Source organism: Dermacentor albipictus, unplaced genomic scaffold, assembly GCF_038994185.2.
Source record: "Dermacentor albipictus isolate Rhodes 1998 colony unplaced genomic scaffold, USDA_Dalb.pri_finalv2 scaffold_17, whole genome shotgun sequence".
Classification (NCBI taxonomy): Eukaryota; Metazoa; Arthropoda; class Arachnida; order Ixodida; family Ixodidae; genus Dermacentor; species Dermacentor albipictus.
The window spans coordinates 10893910-10921265 of NW_027225571.1; the positions used below are offsets into that span (position 1 = coordinate 10893910).

General features: G+C 45.1%; 1 protein-coding gene and 1 non-coding gene across 6 annotated transcripts in view; both read right to left on the reverse strand.

Moving 5' to 3' along the window:
* LOC135909425 (tRNA (34-2'-O)-methyltransferase regulator WDR6) overlaps positions 1–27356 on the reverse strand; it is a 443227-nt gene that overhangs the window by 66511 nt on the left and 349360 nt on the right. For all 5 annotated transcript variants that reach the window (XM_065441378.2, XM_065441379.1, XM_065441377.1 and 2 more), the window contains 2 exons: positions 17306–17483; positions 6177–6324 (listed from right to left, as the gene is read on the reverse strand). In XM_065441378.2, the coding sequence (XP_065297450.1) occupies positions 6177–6324; positions 17306–17483 (326 nt within the window). The remainder of the gene's footprint in view (positions 1–6176; positions 6325–17305; positions 17484–27356) is intronic.
* TRNAS-AGA (transfer RNA serine (anticodon AGA)) lies at positions 11977–12049 on the reverse strand. Its single transcript has one exon. It is a non-coding gene; the product is annotated as a tRNA-Ser (tRNA).

The following is a 27356-nucleotide window of genomic DNA, read 5'->3' on the forward strand; positions in this document are numbered from 1 at the left end:
CAGAAACAAAATGTATTCTTTGCGGCTGGTGTAAATTTTTCGCAGGAGTGTAATCGTTAACACGTTTTTGTGAATGTTCAAAATGTTTAACGCTTGGTTAGAGCAATATTAGCTCTTTCTTTGGCTGGTTAAGCTCTGCACCAACGGGTGGCTGGACCGTGGAGACCGATCAGGCAGCTCACGTACGTCTACGCTTGAGTTCCTTCATCAGCTTGAGTTTATGCCACCACCGTTCCGTCGGAAGTTTCAGCTAGTATGTGGTTACCGGAATACCAGACACGTGCGGCGCTGCGACAGAATGCTCGTAACGCACGTTGCTTCGATAGCTCTCGCTTGGGGTCGACGGCCAATCGGCTAGCGGAGAGGTTTCGCGCGGGCGGGGGCGGGCTCCAAAACAAACGGAAGTGGACGATGTGACGTCGCATCATGACGCAGAACCAGTGAAGGCGGAGATTAGCCCCTATCGCTCGGCGAACGAGTTGAGGAAGAAAATCATGGCTAGGGAGGAGGGTAACTTGTAATCTCTTGTAGCTCCATTAATACGTAACGCTTCACTTAAATTGTGGTGCGAATGTTCTACTTAAGCTGTGCCCGACGCGTCTACAAAAGTTGTCTGAACCGTTTCAGGGGCCCTTTAAAATTCAGTGCTACCAAGTGAAGAGTGAGTGCATACATGTGTCAGAGATGGTATGTGGGCAAGCCACTGGTGAAGCCACTGCATTCAAAACATTTCAACTACCAGTGTAGTGCATAATTTTGTGTCCACTTCAATGAAACACCAGTGCAAATACCTGGGCATACCTGTCCAGGGCAGCAAGTATGTCTACACTGAAGACATTTCAAGTACCAGCATGTACGGCAGTGTCATTGCCAGCGGAACTGCAGAGTACAAAGTGGTGTGCTCCCAAGCTGTTCATGAATGGAACTCTGTCTGAACTCTGTGCCAAATATTTTTGGATGTTGAAGTGAGGGCGAACTGGTAAAGCATTGGCTCGGGGCTACATGTGTGAAAAGTTTTTGTCATTCAGAGTGCTTTTTACAGCAAAGCTGTTAGCCCCTACTTGGTTGGCATTTTTTTTCTGTCCGTGTCCGTTACCGAAAATGTGGGCCGATCGCGGCGGCAGTGCAGCGCCAGAAGCGATGGCTTGTACCCTCATAAAGCAGAGGCTTCAGCACAGTGAAGCGCACCATGCATACATTCTTTGGAAGCACGGATGCAACATATAGAACAGTGCACCTTTCAATAAAGAACAAGCGCAAAGCAAGCATCCGTGCGACATAACTGATAAGGTGCACCTGGTAACAATGCGAAGCACGTAGCGCTCCCCGCATACGTTTCCCGATAGCGATTACTGTTGTGCAAGTTGCCGCGGTGATGGCAGCTTGCGACGTGCGAAGTCACGTCTTTAGCCTTGAGTATATGGAATAACCAGCCTAGCACCTGATTTCAGTGTTGTTGCAGCACTGCATACCCCCCAGCAGTTGTAGTGGTAGTATTGAACAGCTTCGCTGGGCATACACTTTTGCAGGGCCGGGATGGCGAGCCAATTTCTTTTATTTACCTTAGGAGACTGGAGATGTGTGCCAGGTGTACTAATGTATTCATGGGTTTGCAAATGATTCATTGCAACATTATGCCTGTTTTTGCGAGAGTGGTTCATACGTGCCTTTTGTACAATGCTGTTTATATAAATGGATTCGTATTTATTATGACCATTGCTCCCTTGGTTACTGAAGCGCAGCTTCCTGTGCATTCCAGTTAATTTCCAGGTTCAAAACATGTAATTATGGGGTTTTACATGCCAAAACCATCTTATTATGAGGTATGCCGTAGTGAAGGACTCCGGAAGTTTGGACCACCTGGGGTTCCTTAACGTGCACCTAAATCTAAGTACATAGATGTTTTCCCATTTAGCCACCATCGAAATGCGGCCGCCATGGCTGGGAAATTTCCAGGTTTATACAATTTTCTAATAATGAGGCTCGCACATTCATTTCTCATGTACTAGAGTACTATGATTATTTTAGTTATGTATAGCGTTACTTGTTTTGAAGAGCTGTTCTAGATCATCTGAAAAAAGTAATGAAGCCAGATATTAGCAGGCATATACAACACTTTACCAACAAAGTTGTCTTACTCGTGTTTTCTTTAAACCGTTTCTTTCGTCTAGGATAAATGATATAAAAACGTTATGTATCTCTTTTGTGCTACCTGGGTACCGGCAGCTTTTCAGCCACTTGCGTTCGAACACGGTTGCTAAGGCGCTATGACAATTAGACTTTCAATATATGCGGCCTGGCCTCTACTACGGTCTCTACTGCTCCCACGGAAACATCCGTGATCTTCCTTCCAAGGTACATCGCCGTAAGGCCCGAGAGAGCTATGGTCCAGTACAAATCACTCAGCATGAGCGCTGCAGGTGCGAGACAGTTTGTCCGACACAGCGGTCGACAAATGAGGCATCAGTGCCCGCTGCTTCACCTATTTCACCGCGCTGGCAGCCAGCGTCCGAGCGTAAACAAACTCGACCCCACTCCGCAATGCCGGCACACCTAGGGAAAACACATACAACACGCACAAAAAAACTTCTCCTCCGTAGTGCCTAGGCAGAGTCATATATTCAAGGAGCAAAAGCCCCCAGATTTTCTCTCTCACGTCCACTCTTACTAGCGCCTGCACACAAACGTCGGGTGATCAGTCAAATTTAGAACTGAGATTGAACAGTGCAAACAAAACAAGGACACGAGGAAACAAATACCACAGACAAGCGCTGACTGCCAACTTCCAGGTTGGCAGTCAGCGCTTGTCTGTGGTATTTGTTTCCTCGTGTCCTTATTTTGTTTGCACTGTTCACCTCAGTTCTAAATATGAACCAACTAGCACTCATCAAGATCTTGCTAATCCCTCAAATGAATGTCTCGTCCTCGAGCCGGTACTCTTGCACTCAGTTCTGCTGGCAGCTGTAGCCACAATGAGGCGATGCTAGGCCTAGCTCCTTTGACATTTGCTATCAAGCTTCTTGCTGTTCGGTGCCGTGTTTCTTATTGAAACAATTCGCCGCTGTTAGCAATGGCGCCGACTCCAAGTTTATAATAATCCTTGCCAGTGGCTTCGGAGCGCGGAAAGCACGGCACAATGCATAATACCAGTTCCAGAAAATCACCTTCGCCCCAATACAGCAATCCAAAAGCAGACCAAAAGTTCGAAGGGGCAATTGTCACGGGACATTGGATGTTTCCTTCTATAATACATGCGTGCACCCACCATCTCCTATCACAGTACGAGCACTGATACACCTCATAACTGACTGTAATTTGTAAATACGTGTGAATAAATCTTGTGCAACTTCCCAATCATCATCATCATCAGCTTATTTTATGTCCACTGCAGGACGAAGGCCTCTCCCTACAATCTCCAATTACCCCTATCCTGCGCCAATCGATTCTAACTAGCACCCGTAAATTCCCTAATTTCGTCGCACCACCTAGTCTTCTGCCATCCTCTACTGCGCTTCTCTTCTCTTGGTACCCATTCTGTCACCCTAGTGGTCCAACGGTTATCTAATCTGCACATTACATGACCTGCGCAGCGCTATTTTTTTTCTCTTAATTTCAATTAGAATATCGTCTATACCCGCTCGCCCCCTGATCCAAGCTGCTCTCTGTCTGTCTCTTAAAGTTATGCCTAGCATTCTTCATTCCATCGGTCTTTGCGCGGTCCTTAACTTGTTCTCAAGCTTCTTAGTCAGTCTCCAAGTATCTGCCCCATATGTCAGCACTGGTAAAATGCACTGATTTATACTTTCCTTTTCAATGATAACGGTAAACTTCCAGTCAGGAGCTCACGATGTCTGCCGTATGCGATCCAAGCCACTTTTATTCTTGTGTGAATTTTTCTCATGGTAAGGGTACCCTGTGATTAGTTGACCTAGGTAAACGTACTCTTTCACAGACTCTAGAGGCTGACTTGCGATCCTGAACTCTTGTTCCCTTGCCCAGTTACTCATCATTATCTTTGTCTTCTGCCCATATTAATTTTCAACCACACTCTTACACTCTCCCTTTTATGGTAACTCGTTTGCAGTGTTGCTGAATAGAACAATGTCATCGGCAAACCGAAGGTTGCTAAGGTATTCACTGTCCATCCTTACTTCAAAACCTTCGCAGTTTAATAGCTTGAATACTTCTTCCAAGCACACAGTGAATAGCATTGGAGAGATTGTGTCTCCCTACCCGACTCCTTTCTTTGCAGGTATCTTCCTGCTTTTCTTGTGTAGAATTAAGGTGGTTGTGGAATCACTGTAGATATTTTCCAGGGTATTTACGTAAGCGGTCTGTACTCCTTGATTACGCAATGCCTCTATGATGGCTGGTATCTCTACTGAATCAAATGCTTTTCCGTAATCTATCAAAGCCATATAAAGAAGCTTATTGTACTCTGCGGATTTCTCGATAACCTGATTAATGACATGGACATGATCCATTGCAGAGTATCCTTTCCTGAAGCCAGCCTGTTCCCTTGGTTGACTGAAGTCCAGTGTTGCCCTTATTCTATTGGAGATTATTTTGGAAAATACATTACATAATACTGGGAGTAAGCTAATGGGACTGCAATTTTTCAGTTCTTTAACGTCTCCCTTTTTGTGGATTAGTATAATGATTGCATCCTTCCAGTTTTCTGGGACCCTTGCAGTTGATAGACATGTCGTATAGAGAGCCGCCAGTTTTTCTAGCATTATGTCTCCTCCATCTTTGATTCAATCTACTGTTATTCCATCTTCTCCTGCCGTTTTTAGCCATTTCATGTCTTGCAAGGCCCTTCTGACCTCATCACTAGTTATAGGAGGAGTCTCTGTATCCTATTCATTATTGTTTTGAATGGAGTACTCCCGAGTCCTCTGGGTACTGTATAGGTCGGTATAGAATTCTTCGGCTGCTTTAATTATACCTTCGAGATTGCTGATGATTTTACCCTGCTTATCTTTCAGTGCATACATCTTGGTTTGCCCTATGCCAAGTTTCCTTCTCACTGATTTCAGCCTGCATCCATAATTTATGGCTTCTTCAGTCTTTCTCACATTATAATTTCGAATATCACTTATTTTCGCCTTGTTGATCAGTTTTGACAGTTCCGTGAATTCTATCTTATCTCTTGAGTTGGACACTTTAATTCTTTGTTGTTTCTTTATTAGGTCCTTTGTTACTTGGGAGAGCTTGCCTACTGGTTGCCTTGGTGCCTTGCCTCCCACTTCAATTGCTGCCTCTGAAGCCAGCCTCGCTACAATTTCATTCATTAGCTCTGTCATCATCATCATCATCATCATCATCATCATCTCTCTGTTCTAAGGCTGCAAATTTGTTTGCAATTACCAGCCTAAATTTGTCTGCTTTTACCCTTACTGCCTTTAACTTGACCTGTTTCTTCTTGACCAATTTTACTCTTTCCCTCTTCAAATTGAGCTGAATCCTCACCCTCACTAACCTATGATCACTGCACTTTACCCTACCTATCACTTCTACATCCTGCACTATGCGGGCATCGGCACAAAGTGTGAAATGAATTTCACTCCTTGTTTCACCACTAGGGCTTTTCCGGGTTCATTTTCTGTTGCTACGCTTCCTGAAAAAGGAGTTCATTATTCTCAGCTTATTCCTTTTTGCAAATTTTACCAGCACCTCTCCTCTAGCATTCCTAGAATCGACACCATAGTTGCCAATTGCCTGTTCACCAGCCTGCTTTTTCCCCACTTTGGCATTGAAGTCGCCCATTACTACAGTATACTGATTTTGCACTTTTCTCACCGCTAATTCAGCATCTTCATAAAACTGATCTACTTCGTCATTGTCGTGACTGGATTTTGGAGCGTAGGCTTGTACTACCTTTAATTTATATCCCTTATAAAGTTTGATTACGACTACTGCTACCCTCTCATTAATGCTGTAGAATTCATCAATGTTGCCCGCTATGTCCTTATGGATTAGGACTCCTACCCCGTATTGCTTCTTATCTGGGAGACCTCTTCCCACTCATGTGTTAGCTCAATACAGATGTGCCACTGCAGGTAGGTCCTCCATTCAATTAGCTGCATTGAATTCGAACAAATTTTTGGGCCCCTTCGAGTTCGAATAATCGAGATTTGACTGTATTAATAAATAAGATGTCAGCATACGCTCACCTGTTGTAGCTGTTGATGCTGGAGTGGCGTGAGCTGCTGATTTGATGGCTGTGGAAATGGAGTGCGCAGAACCCGAAATAAGCAGTGCTGGCCTGCTGGAATAACGATCAGGATGTCAAGAGGCCCTGCCCACTGGTACCGAAATAGTCTGTAATGATACCACAGCAATTGGAAACACTGTTTCATCGTGAACCAGAACAATAACAATCTGCCAGCAGAAACAACAAAGGTAGGAAAGATTGAAAACACAAGCACCATATTTTTGTAAGGGCTACATGAAGAAGATGGGAACATTAAAAATAAAGGAAAAAAGATTTCGGGTGCAGGAAATGAACTTTGCTAACATTTCAAGGTGAGCCCTTGTTGACAGTATTTACAATACAGTTCTGACAATCCGGTTGTGCTACTGGCACTTCCATGTTCATGCTGCTGCTGCTGCTCTTGTCAATAGTACACCGACAACCATAGTGGCATGAAGTTTTTACATAAATATTTCTGTTCATATTTCAGAATATTACAAACAGCAAAATTAAGACAGTTTCTGTGCTCTTGATATGCTTCAGTGAGCTCTTTGGTCACAGCTGAATTGTTGTGCTGTTTAGCAAGGCTTTTTTTTTTGAGGAATGCATCAGGAAAATGTTACTTATCCCTTTCAGGTGCCAATTAATGTTCACCATTATCATCAGCCTATTTTATGTCCACTGCAGGACAAAGGCCTCTCCCTGCGATCTCCAATTATCCTTGTCCTGCGATATTAATGTTCATTGATAAATTATTTTCAGCGCATTCCTTACATCTTCAGCATCATAAAAAGCACACAGCTGCTGAATAGAATAAGAATTTTCAATTCTCTAGTGCATTTTGTCAAGTTTACAAAATATGGACTCTGTGCAAAAACTCCCTACTGGAATATCAGATGTGAGAACATCAACTACCGTAAAAAGCGGAATATAGGTCGAACTTTTCTCAGAACACCGCGGCAAAAAGTCAACCCCATTCTTGTATACCGGTTATTTTTTACCGGTTTAGTATATCTTTTTAAATGAAAGTTTGAGGGCTTGACTTATATTCTGGTTGGACCTATATTTCGGTTTTTACTACATTTCATGTCTAGCAGGCTTGAAAAGCATCTATCCTGCCACTTGAAATTATGCCTGGTGCAAAGCACTGTAAAAAACAATGAAAGAAGTGAACCCGCTGCATAAATGACATACTCACACCAAGGAAAAATACCTAACCGTCTACCTTCCCGTTTGTTTTACCAAAAAGGTTTGTACATTTTATTCAAGCTTGTGGCACAATTACAATGAGAAACATTTCATGATTTAGGTCACACATTTTAAATATCATTACTTTCACCAATGCTTTTGCTGTTGATACACAATTGTGTACACAGCACTCTAAAGGGTTAAGTTACAATGTAGGAGTGTGCGAATATTCGAAAATTTCGAATATTATCGAATATTACATTTTGATATTCGTATCCTATTCGAAACTCGATATTCGAAAATTTTCAAATGCTCAAATGGATACAAATATTCAAAACAAATCGAATATATTGCTGGCTGTGCGTGAGCAAACATGGTTCTAAGCGTTTATTTCTGAGGAAGTGTGTCTGATATTGTGCTGAATTTTGCGATAATTTCATGTTGCTGGCGAAATTCCACCTGTAAAACACGCTTAGCCACTGGACCTCTAAGCTTCGCAGAAAAGCCAGCCTCTCAATAGCAAAGGGCACGGGCTTCGAACAGTGAGGGTGCACTTTTTTGCAGATTCCACCCTAACCCTGAGCTTATTGCTTCACAGCAAATGCGATGAGCGATGGCTGGTACTGGGTTAAATGCCTCTGAGTTTACGGGAAATTGGTGCCAACAATGAGGCACAGGTTGGCAAGAACAGAAAAAAAATTAAGTTATGGGGTTTTCAGAAGAGGGTTATAGCGCCGAAAAAACACAACACACAGCAAGCAAGACGGGATAGGCGCAACTTCCAACTGTTTATTCACCACGTATGCGAATGAATATAAGGACAAAGATGGGTAGCAAGAACCACACATGCGCACGAGGTTTTTACAAAAAGCGGATAAAGATAGGTGAGGCACACACGTATCTCACGCCCGTGAATCTAAAAAAGCAGTTTCATTCTTATAAATGGAGATAGATGGGGCGCTAACACAATCGCTACAGTTTCTTCAGTTTCTTTCTACAGTTACGGCCTCCAACAGTTCACACCTCACCTATCTTTATCCGCTTTTTGTAAAAACCTCGTGCGCATGTGTGGTTCTTGCTACCCATCTTTGTCCTTATATTCATTCGCATACGCGGTGAATGAACAGTTGGAAGTTGCGCCTGTCCCGTCTTGCTTGCTGTGTGTTGTGTTTTTTCGGCGCTATAACCCTCTTCTGGAAACATGCACCAACTAGCCCTCCAACAAGTATTATGGGGTTTTACATGCCAAAACCACGATCTGATTATGAGGCACACTGTAGTGGGGGACTCTGGAAATTTTGACCACCTGGGTTTCTTTAACATGCACCTAAATCCAACTACATGGGAGTTTTCGCATTTCGCCCCCATCAAAATGCAGCGGCCTTGGTAGGGATTCGATCCCACGACCTCGTGCTTAGCAGCCCAACAGCATAGCCACTAAGCAACCATGGTGGGTAGGCAAGAACAGACAACCAACAGATATTCAATTTTCCAAAGCTAAAATGAGCCAAATACATAATTTTTAGTATAATGGCTTACTAGTTTAATTTTTTTACTAATGACAATACAACTGCAATGTTCCAACATGTTAAAGTAAACCAACTTGCTAATAAACGTATGTGCATATCATTATTCGATATTTAGTGCTAAGTATTCGTATTTAATCCATATTCGAAAATTTTGATATTCACACACCCCTACTACGACGACTTTCTACTTGTAGCACCGATCACCCGTAAGTGACACTGGCAATCAGAGGGATGTCCAGCAGCTCACTCATCTTGACTTCACCCATTGGCATTCAAGAAGGGTTCAAGGAAGTTATGTAATGAGGGCTGCAAAGAAGGTCAATGAAATCTATGTGATGCGAAGCTTTCGTGAAGCAGTTATTAAATACAATAAATTTGCCTATTTCTGTCCTGCATTTTTTTTGCACACTCGGGTGCGCATGAGCTTTCGTGAAAATGTGCTACGCAATGTGACAGTTCTTATACTGGCGAGTATTTCTTCCTTTCTTCTTATATATTTTAAGTGTACCGGCTGCTTGTAGGCCGATCCCCCATTGGGTGTATGTGCCGCGTATGAAAAATTTAAATCCTAATCATCATCGGTATGCGGCGATCACCTGAAAGAGCTAGCTTGCATTGGCATGATAGTACACATGCCACTGTGGCCTAAAAAGCATCGGGCTGCTGTGCTGGGGGGCTGAGGTTCGACTCCCACAGTCGCACATGCTCAATTTTTTTTTTCTTTTCTATAAGAGTGAGGAGGAATCTACTCAACAAGAACCCGCCTGTCCCTTGCAAAACAACAGGATAGTGGGCAAAGAAACTTTAAAACATTGCCACTACTTCTTTGCGTACCCCAATAGCAGCACCTGGAAAGGGAAATTGTTATCCACCCAAATGTAGCATGGCATTAGAAATGGCAAATGGCAGCTCCATCGAGCATATTTTCTACAATCAATACACAGTTCTTTGCCACAAAACAAGCAGACCAGAGTGTCTACATCAGCCTTCAGCACTCACTTATTGTTTAATGCTTGCAACGCCATGCTTTCTTTCATCTTCACAATGAAGTTTCTGACATGGCAGTTTGCCCTATCTTGAATTTTGAGGTTTACTATTTCATAGCAGGAGGCATGTGGAGACGTGTCTTTTGGAAATGTGGCTGAAAGTGCTGCAATTCAGGACTGCAAGAAAATAAAATGTAATTTCTTCTATATTTGACAGGCTGCCAGAGCTAGGAAAAGACTTGCATAAAACAACGCTATACAACTCAAAACCAGCGAGGGCCAAACCAAACTTCTCTAGGAGTCACATGGGCAGCACACTTTACTGAGAAAAGCATATTGTTTGTGGAAAGGCAGTCATGTTTATTGTCACCACACTCTTTGCTGACCCCAAAACACCTTGTAATGTCACGTCGGTCATTGAAGATGGAAGATGTCTGTTGTCCAGGGTCATCAAGCAGAACTTTCAATGGAAGATGCTAGTTTCAAAACACTGTTAACTAGCTTTCCATATTTCTTATTGAGGTTCTTATAAAACTGTAGGAGGGGCTGTTTCCAGTGCATGTAAAGTTAAACCACGATATAATGAAATCAGTAAAATCTGCAATTTGCTTATTATATACAAATTTCGTTAGAGGGAAATTTAATCGGTTATGCAAGTAAGTACCGTCGCCGACAGACTTTTCCTACACAGAAGGGGCCGCAAAATTTTCAGAATTATCGGGCAATCAGAAAAAGCAAATCTGAAAGAGAAAAACAAAATAATTTTGTAGAATTTCAGAATCGGCGACAAAAGATACACTTTCATGCCATGTCCATAAAATCTTCACATTGGTGGTACAAAGCAAAGCCAGCCATGCATTTGCATCTACTCCGCCCCTGTGGCTGATAGTGTTGCCCGCAGGGGGACAATGTTAGATGAGAAGTGCCAGCAGCCTGGAGTGAATGATGCTTCGTCTGCTTCTCGCTTAAACACATGTTTAAAACTTGTGAGTACTTGAGGAACGACGAAAGCTTGCACATGCACAACATTCCGAAATTAGGAATTTGCGGAGTCAAAGTCGCATGCATGATATCTGCACTTCGTGATGATGCACATTACAATGGGTGAACGTGAAATGCACTTGCCACCTTGATTGATCTTTCCGCGGTGCTGGAGTTGTCAATAACATCAAATTTACTTTACTGTTAAAATTCAATTTTATGGCCTGTTCGATAATTCAGACATATTTTGCAACCCCATCCGTGTCTGAAAAATATCAGCCAGTGATTGTATCTACTTTCTGCACACAAATTGAAGAGCCAAAGAGCAGCAGTGCACATGTGTTCGATGTGGACCAGAAGCAGCTGACAAGTGGCTGGAGCAAAAGCAGCAAAAGGGTTTTCTGTTTCCTAGGCTACCCCTGCACACCCATGGAGACCTCAAGCATGCTGCTTCTGCATTTTTGTTTCTTTCCCCTTATGTTTTATTTGTTTGCTCACTCCGCATCTCCTCCTCCGCATCGCGCTTGTCACTCTCCCCACAGCCGGCACACCTCGTTGAGAAGTGCGTTCGCTGCCTCGCTTGTCTGCAGAATTTCCTGGCAACCGCATTATAACCAGCATGTTGTGTCACAGAGCTGCACTATAAGTGGTATGCATATAAATTGAGTTCTATGGGATGATAAACGGGTGCCAGAAACAGAAAAGACTGCATTATATCTAGTCCTGCACTACAAGCACGTTTAAGTGGGGGTGTGCGAATACGAAATAGTAGATTTCAAACAGAATATTGAATCGAAGAAAGAAAGCCGAATATTGAATATTATCAGAAAATTCAGCACAAACTCTTACACTTCCAAATTTTGTGCAAAAAACAGTGCTGCGCACATTCAGGAGGCTAATCACATAAGTTAATCAACAACACGCTTGCTATCAACGAGAAGAAAGGGGGTTAACCGAGGGGCTCGATATTAATTAGTCATATCACAAGAAGCCAACAAACACTGACACCAAGAACATAGCGGAAATTACTTGTGCTTAATAAATGAAATAATGAAACGATAAATTAATGGAAATTAAAGTGGATGAAAAAACAGCTTGCCGCAGGTGGGAACCGAACCCACAACCTTCGCATTTCTCGTGCGATGCTCTACCAATTGAGCTACCGCGGCGCTGTTTTCCCATCCACTTTCTTGGGTATTTGTGTGTCCTAGTAGAATCCTGGGAGTGTTAGCCAGCGCCGATACTCACAGACTCTGGCGGCGGACGTGGAACGTCCTTCTTGCCACAGGCGTCACGAGAACGTGATCTTTTTGGGGGAAGGCAACTGGTCAATAAACCCACATATGCTACCTAAAGGCATCAGTGTTGCCGGATTCGAGACCCTTGTTATGTAATCGAAAGGGGGTTAACCAAGGGGCCCGATATTAATTAGTCATATCACAAGAAGCCAACAAACAATGACACCAAGGACAACATAAGGGAAATTACTTGTGCTTAATAAATGAAATAATGAAACGATAAATTAATGGAAATTAAAGTGGATGAAAAAACAGCTTGCCGCAGGTGGGAACCGAACCCACAACCTTCTTCTTCGTCGCCACTGATATGTCGCACTAGGCTTAAAACACTGACATCAGTCAGACATAACGCCGCAAGCACCGCAGCTTTATTGCAGCCTGCGTCCGTGTGTTCCGCTGCTGACGTGTGATGATGACCATGGCAGTGCCGATGAAGGCACGATGAAGATGACGATGAAGTTGGCGATACACCAAGGGGCCCTTTAAGACCAATCTGCGCGACAGACTAAAGCGGGGAGTGTGCATCCTGTCACATGGCCCTGCTCAGCGTGGTCGCCGGCACCCAGGCACGTACCCAAAGGGAGGGGCCCAGGCCCCCCCCCCCCCGTCCACCCACGCCACCACTCCTCACGCACATTCCTAAAGCGCCGACAAATCAATCTACTTGGTGGTCAACATTTTGCTGCCTTTTACAGTGAAAACAGTGTATGACTAACTTCTGTAGTTTTTTTCGGCTTCTGTTAACAGAACAAATCATCATGTGGGCCGATCCTGGTGATAGTGAAAAAAGGGTTTAAGATCAATGGCACATACCCCTATGGACTCGGGAACCTGCAACGCGCCCTTCGAAGTCTTCGGCACAGGCCCACGTATGGGGAGTGCTTAAGCCCTACTTCACCTCCACCGCGGGTCGGCCCGGCATTGCACTACCTTCGGGATGGACAAACGTATGGGGAGCGCTTAACGCCTGCTTCGCCTCCGCCGCGGGTGGGCCTGGTATTGCAATATCTTTGGTATCGGCCTTCATATGGGGAGTTCTTAATGCCTGCTTTACCTTCACCATGGGTTGGTCTGTCATTGCACTACCTTCGGGATGGACCCACGTATGGGAAGCGCTTAAAGCCTGCTTCACCTCCGCCGAGCGTGGGCCCGGTGTTGCACTATCTTCGGGATGGACCCATGTATGGGAAGCGCTTAACGCCTGCTTTACCTCCACCGAGGGTTGGCCCGGCATTGCACTACCTTCGGGATTGACCCACGTATGGCGAGCGCCTAACGCCTGCTTCACCTTCGCCGCGGGTGGGCGTGGTATTGCAATATCTTTGGAATCGGCCTACGTATGGGGAGTTCTTAGTGCATGCTTCACCTCCGCTGATGGTGGGCCCCGGATTACACTACCTTCAGGATCAACCCATGTATGGCGAGCGCTTAACGCCTGCTTCACCTCCGCTGCGGGTGGGCCTGGTATTGCAATATCTTTGGAATCGGCCTACGTACGGGGAGTTCTTAGTGCCTGCTTCACCTCCGCTGGGGATCGGCCTGTTGTTGCACTATCTTCGGGATCGGCCCACGTATGGGGAGTGCTTAACGCCTGCTTCACCTTTGCCACGGGTTGGCCCGGCATTCGGGATTGATCCATGTATGCTGGGTGCTTAATGTCTGCTTGACTTCCGCCGCGGGTCGGCCCGATATTGCACTATCTTCAGGCCGACCCGCAGCGGAGGTGAAACACTTTGCTTTTCGTTTGAGAGCTTTGACGGTGAGCTTTCGCTGCCATTCCATCTTCACAGAGTGGAATGGTTGTCAATTTTTCCACTCCTTTTGGATGTAGTTATCGGCATCTCCTGGGGTGTCGAGACCTGTTTTCTCATCCATTCGGTGCCCGCGTGATTAACTCAAAAGGAATTCAGTTGTAACCATATGTTGCAGAAGGCAGAGTGTAGTTTACTGTTTTAATTATAATTCCCAAACGCAATTTTTATCTGACCATCTATTCAACGATAAGGCGCATCTCTGTTGCTTCGTTAGTTCAACCTTCCTTCGTTAGACTGATCCAGGGGCCAGGAAAGGAATTCGGTTCATAATCATCTGGTCTGTATGCTTGTGGAATGAGTGGAGGCAGGAGAAACCGTCAGTTGCGTTTAACTGTTCTTTTAGTTTAATTATTTCCTCAAGTGACGGCTCGCCGCGACGCTGGCAGATCCTCGGAACCATATATCCGCGATATGGGTTAGGTAAGGTGTAAAATAAAATATTTTGAAACAGCGTCCATCATCAGATCCTCCAATGCTTGTTAAACCCATAAGCAATATGATTGTCACCCGTTACCTTGTCTGGTTTTCCCTAATTGTACAGCACTTTTCGTGCAAAATTGGCAACTGGAAACAAGAGTCGCAAGGGGATGAAGAATTAAGCGATCTACAAAGGGAGAAAGCCACAGCAACAGCCAAACAGGGAGGAAAAGCGAAAATTGTTTGTGAAAATATTTGTGGATCAATATGTTTTTATTTAGAATGGAAGTAGAGAAAACGCCACCTGAAGTGGAGAATAATTCTGTGTGTTTTTAATGACGCTTCTACAGTTATCTATCGAGCCGCTTGACATAGCCACATCCCTGCTGTGTTATTGGGGGTGCTTTTCTAACCTTCCGCGGTGGGTGCAGTATGTCTAGAACCACAGCGTACTGTGCTCAACATGGTTGTATGGGACTGGGGACCATGCATCTTTACGCAACTTCCCAAATAACACGTGTCGGTTTTGGCACTTGGTAGAGCAGTAAACGAGGTATCCAGAAGAACTGTGATTGTTCCGCAAATATACGTTTCTCTACAATTCTTCCAGAGCTAATTCAAAAAACGCTACTATAAATCCTGTAATTACTCTAAATATAAACTTGTTCTTGGCAAGGTTTTTCCTGCGCATCTTTCATGCACGAGACCATTTGATGTGGTTCTTTGTTTGCCAAGTAAGGAAGAGGTGTATCTCAAAGACGTACCTGTGAGATACACATTATTTTAATTCTCTTTTGCAGGTTTATGCGTCTTTATGGCGAATGGTGGGCATTATTCACATTTGTACTAGTAAAAGTACCCTCCCCCTCATTTGCATAAAAGTTTTAGCTTAGGTTGCCCCCCCCCCCCCCCCCCCCGGGGGAAAAAAAAATCTGCGTACGTGCCTGCCGGCACCGCATTCGTCGACCATGGCCACTGACAGTAAAGAGTTCTCAAATCAGGAGGCCCAGAGCACATTCGCTCAACGTCTTCCCCCTCCCCCATTTTTTTTTTTCATCCACGTTAATCTGCCGTCTGCAGCTGGGGCTCAGCATGCTGTCGCGTGATATTTTCGAACTCGCTATGAAACTCCAAAGCTAGTCTTGTGACAGGTTGCTTGAAGTTACAAAAAGTGACTGTTGTGCACCTATGAACGGAGTATGGAACGAAGGGCCACCATATGGTAGTTCACAACGACTGCAGCCGTAAACATGCAACAGTCATCTCGTGCACTCTCTTTTGTTGGTGAGGCGGTTGGTTGGCTTTCTGATGGTCATGCGACTGCTGTGAATAGATGCCTTAGTTTGTGAATCGGAACTTTAGTCACCAACATCCAACAATGCAGCTCCGATTAAGCCTAATGGGCTAGACGAAAATTCGCCGCCAGCTGATATGATAACAGGCTGCAAACTGTGATAGAAAGCTTGCGGCTAAAAATACTACCTATACGTGGCTCACCAGTGATTGGTTGTGAGATCATGGGTATGAGTTAGACTGACAGCAGCTGAAGCAGCATTTGGGTTCGCAGGTCAACCAGCTGGCAACTACTGCGAGCATGCAGGCCAAGTTGGTCTGTGTGTTTGTATGTGGGTAGAAAGCTCCTAATTGTGCAATTCTGCATGCACAGACATTGAACCTGCGTATTTGATGCGATTAGCATGCCTTCAGGTGGCTAATTGGCCCGATCTTCACACATGCTTTCGTGCTTTCCACATGCGCTGCTTTTGTGGTTGCCTCTGTTCGTACAGCGTTAACTGTTTCGATTGATCCAGTCGACCTAGTCGAACCTTGTAGTGATAAAGATCATGCGCCGTGGGAACATTAAGAAATCGAGAAACCACATATTATATATTCGATTAGCGAATCAAATTATTTGAACTTTCACTTTTCTATTCATTATGGAATGTTCGAGTATTCACACACCCCTAGTTATAAGTTGTCTGAGTTGTACGACAAGTTTACCATTAACACAGTTGAACCTCGTTATAACAAAGTTGATGCGGCCATAAAAATACCTTCATTATATCCTGTACTCATTATAAGCCTACACGCAGATATTGGTGCAAAAAAAATTGCAATACATTTATGCAAAGAAACACAAGGGGTTGGGGTGCCAACAGGCCAACAAAAGGTCTCTTGAAAATTTTGACTGCTTTTCTGGACCTTGCAATGCAGATACAAGGCACAGGAGGAACAAGAAATAGAGCTCTGTATCGATGTAAATATGCAATTGGTGTTATCTTTTCAACCAGCCAAGTCACTGGCCAAAACATGCCCAGTATGTGTCATTTGAAGTTGCTTGCGCTGAGTTTTGCCACTGGCGGATTTTTCGGACATGGAATGAACCGCACGTGGATCCATACTCCAATACAACGACCTATTTCAGCTGTGCGTCTGATCTCACATTCGATCACTGATAAGGTGATGCTGATAAGTGATGTTACACGAAAGCTCGATCAGGTGAAAAGCCTAACTCTGTGACAATAATAAACCAAACAACCGAGTCTATAAAAAGCAAGCATTCATGGGTGTTCTTGAAAAAACAATGTTTATCCTCAATAGTCTTTGTGTTGCTTTTAGGTATGTACTTAGGCATATTTAGGCACATCTCAGGTGTATTTTGTTCCACTGATCTTTTCAGCAGTCTAATTTTTAGAGGCCAAATATAGTCAAACTTAATTTTTCTGTCTTGTAATACTAATGCAAACACTGTACAGGGGTTAGAACAATACACCTACAATACATCTAAAAAATTAGAGGTAGTTGCTGCTTTATGCACTGTTCTTGCAACAACCTATAACCTGTCAGGTGCCAACTCATGTCTATGCAAGTGCCAAAAATTATTCATGCCACTCACCGTATTAGGGCATCAGAAGCAGCTGTGGCAATGCGGAAATCGGCGGTCCCATGCTCCCAGACACAGACATCCAAGTATCGTGCAAGGGGGTCTACAGATGGAAAGCGATGGGCATTTCGCTGCTGTCGGTCCAGGGACCACAAACGGTGGTCATGCAGCTCTTCGCTCATCATGCTACCTGCAACACACAGGGCAGCATTATGTCATAAAGGCTTGTAATTTTTCAGACTATGAAATAAAGCAGCAAAACTAAAACAGCAGCAAGGCTAATAGAGTGAAAAATTTGGCATAGTGCACGAACAGGCTGTTGCATCAATACTTGTTTGAGAGCCCGCAACCACAGACAGAAAAATAACGCATTATACGTCTCTATTTCAGAGCATCATATCACGACAAACGTACAGGTCACTGGAATGCAAGCATGAAGCGAGCCTGTCTTACTTTCTAGGAGTATGATCTGGAATGTTGAATGCTTGATCAAGAATGGTTCTTGAATGTTGTATGCTGCTCTAGCTTTCAGCAAAGACACACGTGGAAACGGCCCACATCCAAGATGGCCCCTTCTTTAGAAGCATGCGCCAGAGAAGGGTTCAAGGATACACACAAGCCTAGAAACATACGTGTGATCACACAGCACAGGGATCATGATGTGCCAACATAGCGCTTTCACTATGAGTTACTTGCTCTTTAAGTTGGTACATGCCTGTAAATGAACAGGAAAACAAAAATTATGCAGATCCCATGCACTCCCACGCACTGTGGGAATCTATGTAAGTGAAGCTTTCTGTGCTGGTTGCTTTGATTCACGATAATTAGCAGTGATGTTGATGGTGAAATTCGTCTGACATGAGAGAGGTGAGTTGATGTTAAACGTTACTTTGCGTGCACCACTGCTGTTTGTCTGCGTAGCACACAGAACACGCAGGGAGAGACTGCTGTTTGTCTGCGTACTACATAGAACACAGAGGGAGAGGTGTGTGCTTGAGGCATTGTTATGCACCATATTTTATAACCTCTGAGAGGGTTGAGCATTGTCATTGCCTTACATGACACATCGCATTGTGGCAGAAGTATTAAACTTGGATTATGGGGCTGTACGTGCCAAAACCACAATTGGATGACGAGTCACGTCGTAGTGGTGGACTCCGGATTAATTTTGATGCCGTGGTGCTCTTTACGAGTTTCTAAATCTAAGTGCACGTGCGTTTTTTCTTTTGCCACTGTCAAAATGCGGCTACCGTAATCAGGATCAAATCCGCGACCTCTAGCGATGCCATAGCGACAAAACTACCGCAGCCGGCACAGAAGTGTTGATCTGACATGCGACCGCTTCCGTTGTGTCGCCGAGACCCTGTGGTGCACTTTAATTAATACGGCTCTGCTTCTGCACGCCCTGTGTAATTTGTACGCTTGACAGATTTGCATGGTGTTTATTTTTCAGAACTACCAGGAATGTACCGTACCGTACCATGAACTTAAGCTTATCCAGTTTCCTCGCAACCACTGTCGTATAGTAGTAGGGTTTCCTTGCCTTCACATGTTACCCCCCCGCCCTGTATGGGAACTGCCTCTTCTCCCTCCTCTCTACAGTTGTATCTCTGGACTCGCACGTTAGTAGAAAGGGAAGCACTACAGTTTCTGCAATGTTTTTGAGGGGTGCCACAGATAGTTACAATTGTCAGGAGGCTAATGTGGCGATGGCCAGGGAGCTCCAGAGGGCACTGTGCACATTTGACGCGGTGGGGTCCAAGCGAGTTTCTCACGTCTCCTTTCCTCTCTTGACTCACTCCTGTCATGCATACACACACTCTGAACCACCCCCCGACGCGGCGTGCCAGACAGCAGCAGCCACAGCAGCAGCGGGAAAGTTGAAGGAAGAGGCAAAGAAAGCTTCACTTTAAAAAACGTGTATACAAGGGAAGGAGTAATGTTCTGTCCGCTTCTTCTCTTATGTGTGCATCTTTCTTACTAGTTCCCTGTTCATCCACTAGTTGTACATCCATAAGTGAAAAAAAACAAAAAACACCTTTACAAAGACAACACATGAATAAAGATGGTACATAAAAGAGTTTGCAAGTGGCTTTACTATCTGATAAATAACAAGCAGATTAGCCCATAAATGGTTCTGGAATAAAAAGAAATGAAAAAAAAAACTGATATACTTCAGGCCAAGACATGTATTTAGCAATTGAGAGGCAGATTTTATACTTGAGTGTGCATGCTTAGGTTGGAAAGCACTTCCATCTTTTTCTCAGCGTCCATGCTTTAAAGACATGCACTTGAGCACAATCACCAGACACAATAAGAACAAAACCGAAAGAGTGCAAAAAGGTTTCACTAACACTTGTTTTTAAAGGGACGTTATAGGATACAAAATCAGTTTAGAATGGTAAAGTGTCCTCTAAAACAGTATTTCATCTTGCAGGAAAAAGTTAATTACTGCAGAAAATGTATGCTACAGTTCACTTTCTTGAATTTTGCTCCAAAACTTCAGCACCAGAACGTCAGAGATGCGTCACAGACTTGTATTACCGTGCATGAAGCGAAATTAAAAGACAATATGTGCACGGCGGATGGAGACGTGGCAGCACTACACACAATGTTCACTGGCATTTTTTTTTTAATGCCACATAAAAGCGAAAAGACACTGATGCCGTTGCAGGCGGTTGCTGCATTGCTGTGAGAGTATATGAACGTAGAAACTATCAAGTAGTTGTTTCTAGTATTATTTCGGTTTCATAATTGCCTGATAACCTGAAAATATCAGATACGTACATTTACGACTGTCTCTATATTACACTTGTCAGATTTCTTTGTAGCCATCAGTGGAAAAAGAAAGCGCTGCTACTATCTAGTGATTGTGGTGAAATTGGCTATTTTTAACGTCTTCACTACTCCAGAATCTAAAAAAAAAAAAAATGAAACTAAGGAGAGAGGAAAAAAATGAATTGGGAATCGAACCCACACTTTCTGCATGGGCGGCAGCGATGATGCCATTACACCAAAGTATTTTTTCTTCATTACATGGACTAAACTCAAGGTGGCAGCTTTCTGACGGATGTTATGACACACTGTAAACCACATCAGTTCTGCAGAATCCCACACGGTGTAGGAAGTATCAATTAAGGGAAAAATTGTCATCTACCCAACCAAATGAAGCATGAAGTTACAAAGGAAACCCATATCGGTTTCTCACGAAGAATGCCTTGCAGTTGAGGAAAAATTCATCCTAGTCCAGAACACCACAGCTTGATGGGAGGGTAATGTTTAATCACTTGTATCTGTATTATAGCATGCTGACATGAAATTCTTGTGAGAAAGCATTTTTTTAGAGAGACCACCCGAACCAGGATGAATTTTTTTTTAAATGCGAAGCATTCTTTCTGAGAAACCTGTATGGGTTTCCTCTGTAGCTTTGTGCTACATTTGGGTGGATGACAATTTTTCCCTCTCATCACATGTTGTAAAGCCCATTCAATATCCTTTGCAACATTTTTCTTTCCACGCAGCTTGGCTTGTTAGGATATTTTTCTGCAACTATTATTTTGGGCAAATTACAAACGGAACTTGGCTCTCTGACAAATGCAGAACCTGTGGTTACTGCTGGAAGTGGCTTCTTTAAAACTGCAGGAGACTGCTGTGTTGACCAAAGAGGTTGGTGCTGACTTTGACGTGCAGTGTTCGCGTCTTCTACAGCTTGCCGTTGCTGCAGTTCACTCCCTGCACACACCAGCAGTGCAAGATGACTGTATTGCAGTGCTGGTACTATTCATATTCTTGCCGCCAAAGAAGAAAGCACTGTTATTATTTTTATGTGAGAAGCACTATGCATCCCATTGGCTGCCCCATTGGCAGAGCAGTAGCAGACGATCCACCTTCTCAGGCAGAAGTGGGCCATTGGTTTGATGAAACGTCTACATTTAATATATTTGTTTACTTTAAGGTTACACAAATTACTAAATTACTATGCATACTATAAAAAATTAGCTTAATGCAGCGGCATGTTTCAAGCATTCCTGATGACTCAATGTGGGTAGCCCATTGGATAGATAGCTCACCCAATTGATGTCATGTGTGGCCGCTAGGTAGCAGGTGATATAACCTTATCATAAACTACACGCCTTACGCAGAATGCTTAAATGCGTCACTTAATGATCAGAAGAACCTACCCTAAGGACTTACCCTAGCAAATCGGTAAGTTTGCACAAAACTTTCAAAATCGTTTCAGGGTCCCTTTAAATAATAACAATATAAGCTAACATGAGAAGCTCAAGGGCTATCCAAAAGCCAGATAATCTCAAGTAAATCACAGGTAGGCATGTCCTGCAGTAAACCTACGACATGCCATCCTCAGTGCAGCCACCAATGTTACTCTTGCTATGGGTAAAAGCATATCGAGATAACTGTCACATCATATTCTTCAGAATACTGCTTGACTACATTTACCTACTTGAAGCATGCATGTATGTCCTCACAGCCAATACTGATAGCAACGCTAACCCTAAGAGCCTGCATTATCTGGCCATGAGACCAAGTGCAGCTCTTGTGCGTTGAAGTGCTTGTAGCCCTTTTCTATTCAGGATAAAGTAGAAATTGATGCATTGCGGAAGCAATCTAATGTGTATAAATATGCAGTGTGTTGCCATAAGGACACTTGTTGTACGAATCAGCCGTGAACGAGCCTAGTTAAGTGTCCATTACAATACGCCATTTAAGTGGCCATTTGTCATATGTGGCCAACAAGTCAACCAAGCAGACACTGTTAGATTACAAAATGGCCTTCAGTTTGCAGTGCATCTAAGGCCATTCCCAGTCACAATTAACCCTGCGAGTGTGAATGAAATGCGTTCAGCATGCGTGGTGCCAAAGCAGTACTGTTTCATTGGTACTGAATATTTCCGACGATGCAATAAGTGAGTGTGGCCACACTGGGGAAGCACACTTACAGGGGTGCACTTGGAGTGTTGTTATATCTGTAGTGGCGCGACTATTGCCTCCACAGACGGTGAAGAACACGGCTCACATGCAGGTAGCACAAGAAATAAAACACGCTAGTGCGCACGACCTGAGCGGCGGCGGTTTCTCCCGAGATCCTGCAGCACCATGGCTGGCCAGCCTAAATAAACTGTGGCCAAGGCGGCTACCTATTCGCGCCACCTCCCACAAATTGGTGACCCAAATTACCGAGCCCAGCCATGCTAGCGTCAGTGCACCGACTCTGCCAAGATGAGAGTGACATGGCCTCACGTGGTGTCCGGGAGTTCTACATCAACATGCCGGACATCTGGTTCATTCAGCTGGACAGCCACTTTCACCTCAACAAGGTTCCAGGCTCTGGCTGCCACCCCCCGGTCCTGACTACTACGAGGACTTGCGAGCAGTCGTCCTTGCTTGCTACACCACCTCGAGCGCTCAGTCACAACAGCTCTTGCCATTTGAACTGTCATGTCATTCCCCACCTTAGCGTACCACATCCCCTGCGTCCATCCGCGCCAATCATCAACATATGCTAGCCCTAGCTTCAAACCACTACTCGGTCTGTGTGCGTCCTCCCCATCTCAAAGGCAACTGCGCAACGACTCATTCCAAGAAATTCACTGGACCAAATGCAAGCGCTTTCAGCTACGGCCTACTGCTCCCTTTCCTTGGATGTTCTTGCAAGCTGCCTGCTTTCCGTTTCAGGGCACCTCACTCATCCCCAATTCTGAGGCTCTCCCACAGGCTCCACTAGGTACTAATTTCACTCTCGCAGGTACGGCACAAGTACAACCTTCATGATGCCTTCAGTGACCACTGCAACTCTGATGCTATCGGCATTCAAGATTTCACTGCATGCAGCAGCAGACAAGCCTTCCGATGTTCTGTGTTCGCACCTTCTGCGGATGCATGGCCTACCGAAGTTTTACAGGAGCCAGCTCTGTCATTTTGATACTTTAGCTCGAGAATCACTTCTACATCAACAACATGAGTGACCAACACTTGCGCTATCTCCATGCAAGTCGTGAGCTGCCAGACAGTCTTCTTTTGGAGCTCCGACTTTTACCAGGCCCGGGCACTAACAAGAACCTGCGGCAGGTTGTAATTTCAAATTACAGCATCTCTGTGGCTGCGCTGCGCTCACAACCTATGCTACTGGCGCTGCCTGGTATATCTCTCTTGGATTGTGGAACCCGATGCTACCAACTATTGCCACTGCCACTGCCACTACAAATAACACTACCAATGGCACTGCCACCATTCACTGATGTTTGACAACACCATCTTCAGCGCTGTTCCCCTAAATGTCTTGAACTCTCGGCACATGGCAAGAACCAGCCAATACGCTCGCCTCTTGCACATATTTTAATCGAGCTTCGCACAAGGAGGGGGGTCCTGTAGCAGCGCGACTATCACCTCCAGAGCTGGTGAAGAAGAAGACAGCTCACATGCAGGTAGCGCGAGAAACAGAACACACTGCTGTACTCAACCTGAGTGGCAATGGTAGCTGCTGCTCCCGAAATCCTGCGGCACCATGGCTGGCTGGCTTAAATAAACCGTGGTCAAGATGGCTACCTCTTTGCGCCACCGCCCACATATTGAATATGGCGGTGAATAGAAGTTTGATAGATGCGTACAGTCAAACCTAGATATAACAAAATTTGTGATGTAACTTTCATTTCCTGACCTAAGTTCCATTGAAACTCGTGCATTTTTTTCCCTATTTATTGAAGTAATTTCATGGCACAGTTTCGATTTAACAAAGTTCAGCCATTTCAAGCATGTACTTAGAGTCTGTATGGCTGGTCAATCTAGCAAAAAGCTGTAAAAATGTTGGCCGAGGCAAAAGTTATTAGCAAGCGTATTTCTGCATGAAAAGCTTGAGCGGCAAAAACACTGTCGAAACATGTGTGCCGGGACGTGGCATGCAGGCAACACTGCTGTACCATTTGTCATGTTGGTAAAGAATTCGTGGAGGCCAAGGGGCACGTGGCAGCTCGAAGCACTCAGAGAAACACGAGAACTGACCATTCCTTCACCGCAAGGAGAATGGAGAGTAGGTAGGAGACGTGTGACTATCTGCCCCTCCCCCTAGAGCACGTGTCTCCTCCTATAGCCTTGCCGTGGCTGTGCATGGCTGTCCATATGAGGGCCACGAGCCGTATCTTGGAGGTAATCTGCGGCAAGTGCTAAGGACGAGCTGAGGCGTTTGGTGCCTTAATGCGCAATGCGTACTCGCGCATCTAGTCTTGGCGGTCACATAATATCAAGCTTGCGAGACACAGTGAGAAGCGTTCACTCGCATTTTGACAGCAAGTGTTCAGGGTCATCGAGTGAGATTTGTTAATGCTTGCCCGAGCCCACATGACACCGATAACACTAAGAACCTTGCTTCGTGTAGTTGTCTCTTTGCTATCATTATTGGTACGCCTCTCTGGAGAAACTGAAAATTTCTTTTTCTACTAAGGGCAAATGTTCGTATCTTTTTACGCTTTGTTTTGAATTTGTGGGTGCCATCTTCTCTCATACAACAAATTCACGAAACACTTTTATTGGTGCGCAGATCATATCCGCCTCTGCACATAAAGCTAAACAGACACCAAGCTCTCAACATGAGGCTCTTGCAGACAGGAACCTATCCCAATCCCCTATTGATAAGCAAAATATTTCCCGAAGCCTTGGTTTTATACACTTGCCCGTGGTTCGGTAGTGTTACGACTTTGCACCGCTGCACCACGATTACGACTTTGTGGTCCCGTAGCGCTTGTCACCCGTTTCGTGACGGAGCATTGGTAGCGAAGACTCCGAGCCAGGCGTCGATGAGAATAACAAAAGGGACTTTATACATTATATACAGGTCATTGTACAGGACAAGATCGGATCGGCACTGGGGGCTGAGAGCTCACACAAACGCGACTGTTCCCGCACGGCGACGTCCGGCGAAAACGCTTGACACATCTCACCCCAGTCGGGAGCGACACTGTCTCCCGGTGGGTCGGCGGATCCGGTTTTCGAGGCGGCCGGCTCGCGGCTTTATACGCCCGGAGAACCATTGTCACTCAAAGGGCCCAATACAAAGTCAGCACTCGGCGGTTGTCCGAGAGGTCCAACCAGCGACCGCGCTGGCCACCCGGTTCAAAGTTCGCGCGCGCGGTGACCCCCAGGCAAGAGGAGGTGCGGCGCCGGGCTGTCTGGCACTTGCTGACACGTTTGAACACGTTGCCTGCCGATGCTTCTCCCGCAGGACACCGCTGCCTGACGGCTCAGCATCTTGACTTGTGAAGGGAGAATTTGGGCGCTCGCAGGATAAATTCTGCATCTTGCAGATTCGGAATCTGGGCTTGTGGTAATGGCACAATAGTAGCACAGCAGACTTAGAACACATGCTCTGGAGGTGCTCCGCATTATGCAGTGACAAGGACAACACCAAAGAGCATTGGGACACGATTCTCCATAGCCCCAAACTAGAACAGAGATGGGCAGTCCATTGGGCCCACAATGCGGCCGAGAGGCTAGGCCTTCCGGTCCCGATGTGGTAACGGCCTGCTTCGGGCTAGGAAACTAGCGTGACCTGAAAGACCTGAATAAATTTTTTCATACCATACCACACCATCTGGTGGTGGCTGTGGGCACTAAGCATGGTAAGTCATGGTGTCCAATATTTATGGCGCTGCGAGCCACACTGATGTAGATGCAGTGCTCTTGACGTGATCTGCCTCGCACGCACTGACACTTATATTTGTGCTATTATGGCCCGACCGTTTTGCTATTTGTTTATAAGTGCTCACTGACAAGATACCACCTGCCAGGAATGTTCTAGGAATTAGTGAAATTACTTTTACTGCTGAAACTTTACAACCTCATATTAAGGAAATTCATGATTTAGTCAATTTTTTTTGCTGCAAGTACAACTTCATTATATCAAGTTTTGACTGTATGTCATACTTTCGCATGAGGTTTCCAAGGGGACGTTACCACTGTTTAATAAAGACAATAACTCGACTGTCCAGGGATGATATACCTAGGTTTGACTGTAGCTACATTGTGCAACTATTACGTCAATAGCACATTGCAAAGCAGCAGGACTGTATGCTAGGTTCTTGGATGTCAGAGTGTTAGGAATGGCGTGCCGAGGTGCTGACATGCAAAGTTTTCTCAGGCCACTGCAGCTCCGAGCGTGGCGAGCTTCCCCGACGAGACCATGGAAGCCTTCAACACCCGCTGCGGTGACTCATTTCGTAGGGACCACGAGGTGCCGCGTCAACACGTCTTCGTCGCCAGGATGCAGAGATGAGGTCGACGAAGCAGGCTTTGTTAGTGAACTCGCCACCACCTACCCGGTCTTTCAGGAGCGAGGGAGTTCCCGAGGGAATGTATGTGGCGGCACTGTCCCACTCGCCTTTCAAGACGCAAGACAATGGAGAACCATGGCGGCCACGCTGCAGGGGTCAGCTCGGGGAATAAGAGGCACCTCCTTTGGGGCAAGACACAGTACTGCAAAGACCATCTCACCTCGGTGGGGGCCGTGAAACCAGTGCGTACGTGTGTGTGTGAGCCCTCCTGCTCCAAAAAGGCGCGCCAAGCTCGATGACGTTGGACGCTATGAATTGGTGGTGAACTGCTGTTTTCCCTCACCTAGGGATCTAGGGAGAACGGAGTGTTTATAAGCAGCTGTTTGTCGGCTGCTAGGGTGTGCTCGTGAGCAGTGTGCTCATGCTCTGTGCTGCGTTTGGAGCTTCGTACTCATAAGCTGTATGCTTCGTCTTGCGTGCTCCATTTGGCAGTCACGCTAGACTGTCGAATGTATCTCTTGTTTTAATGTAAAAATATGTAAATAAATCCTGTATGCCTAGTTCCTCCCAAGTTTCTCCCTACGACCTACAACCCTTTCAAGAGCTACATCCCATGGGACCCAAGCCACTGAGCCATATTCGGAGAAAATGCAAAATTGCAGGAAAGATGGATACAACAAATATGTATGACTGCTCTGAAACCCTATCATACATGTCTCTCCTTCCCTTTCACATACACACGCGCGCACACACACACACACACACACACACACACACACCCT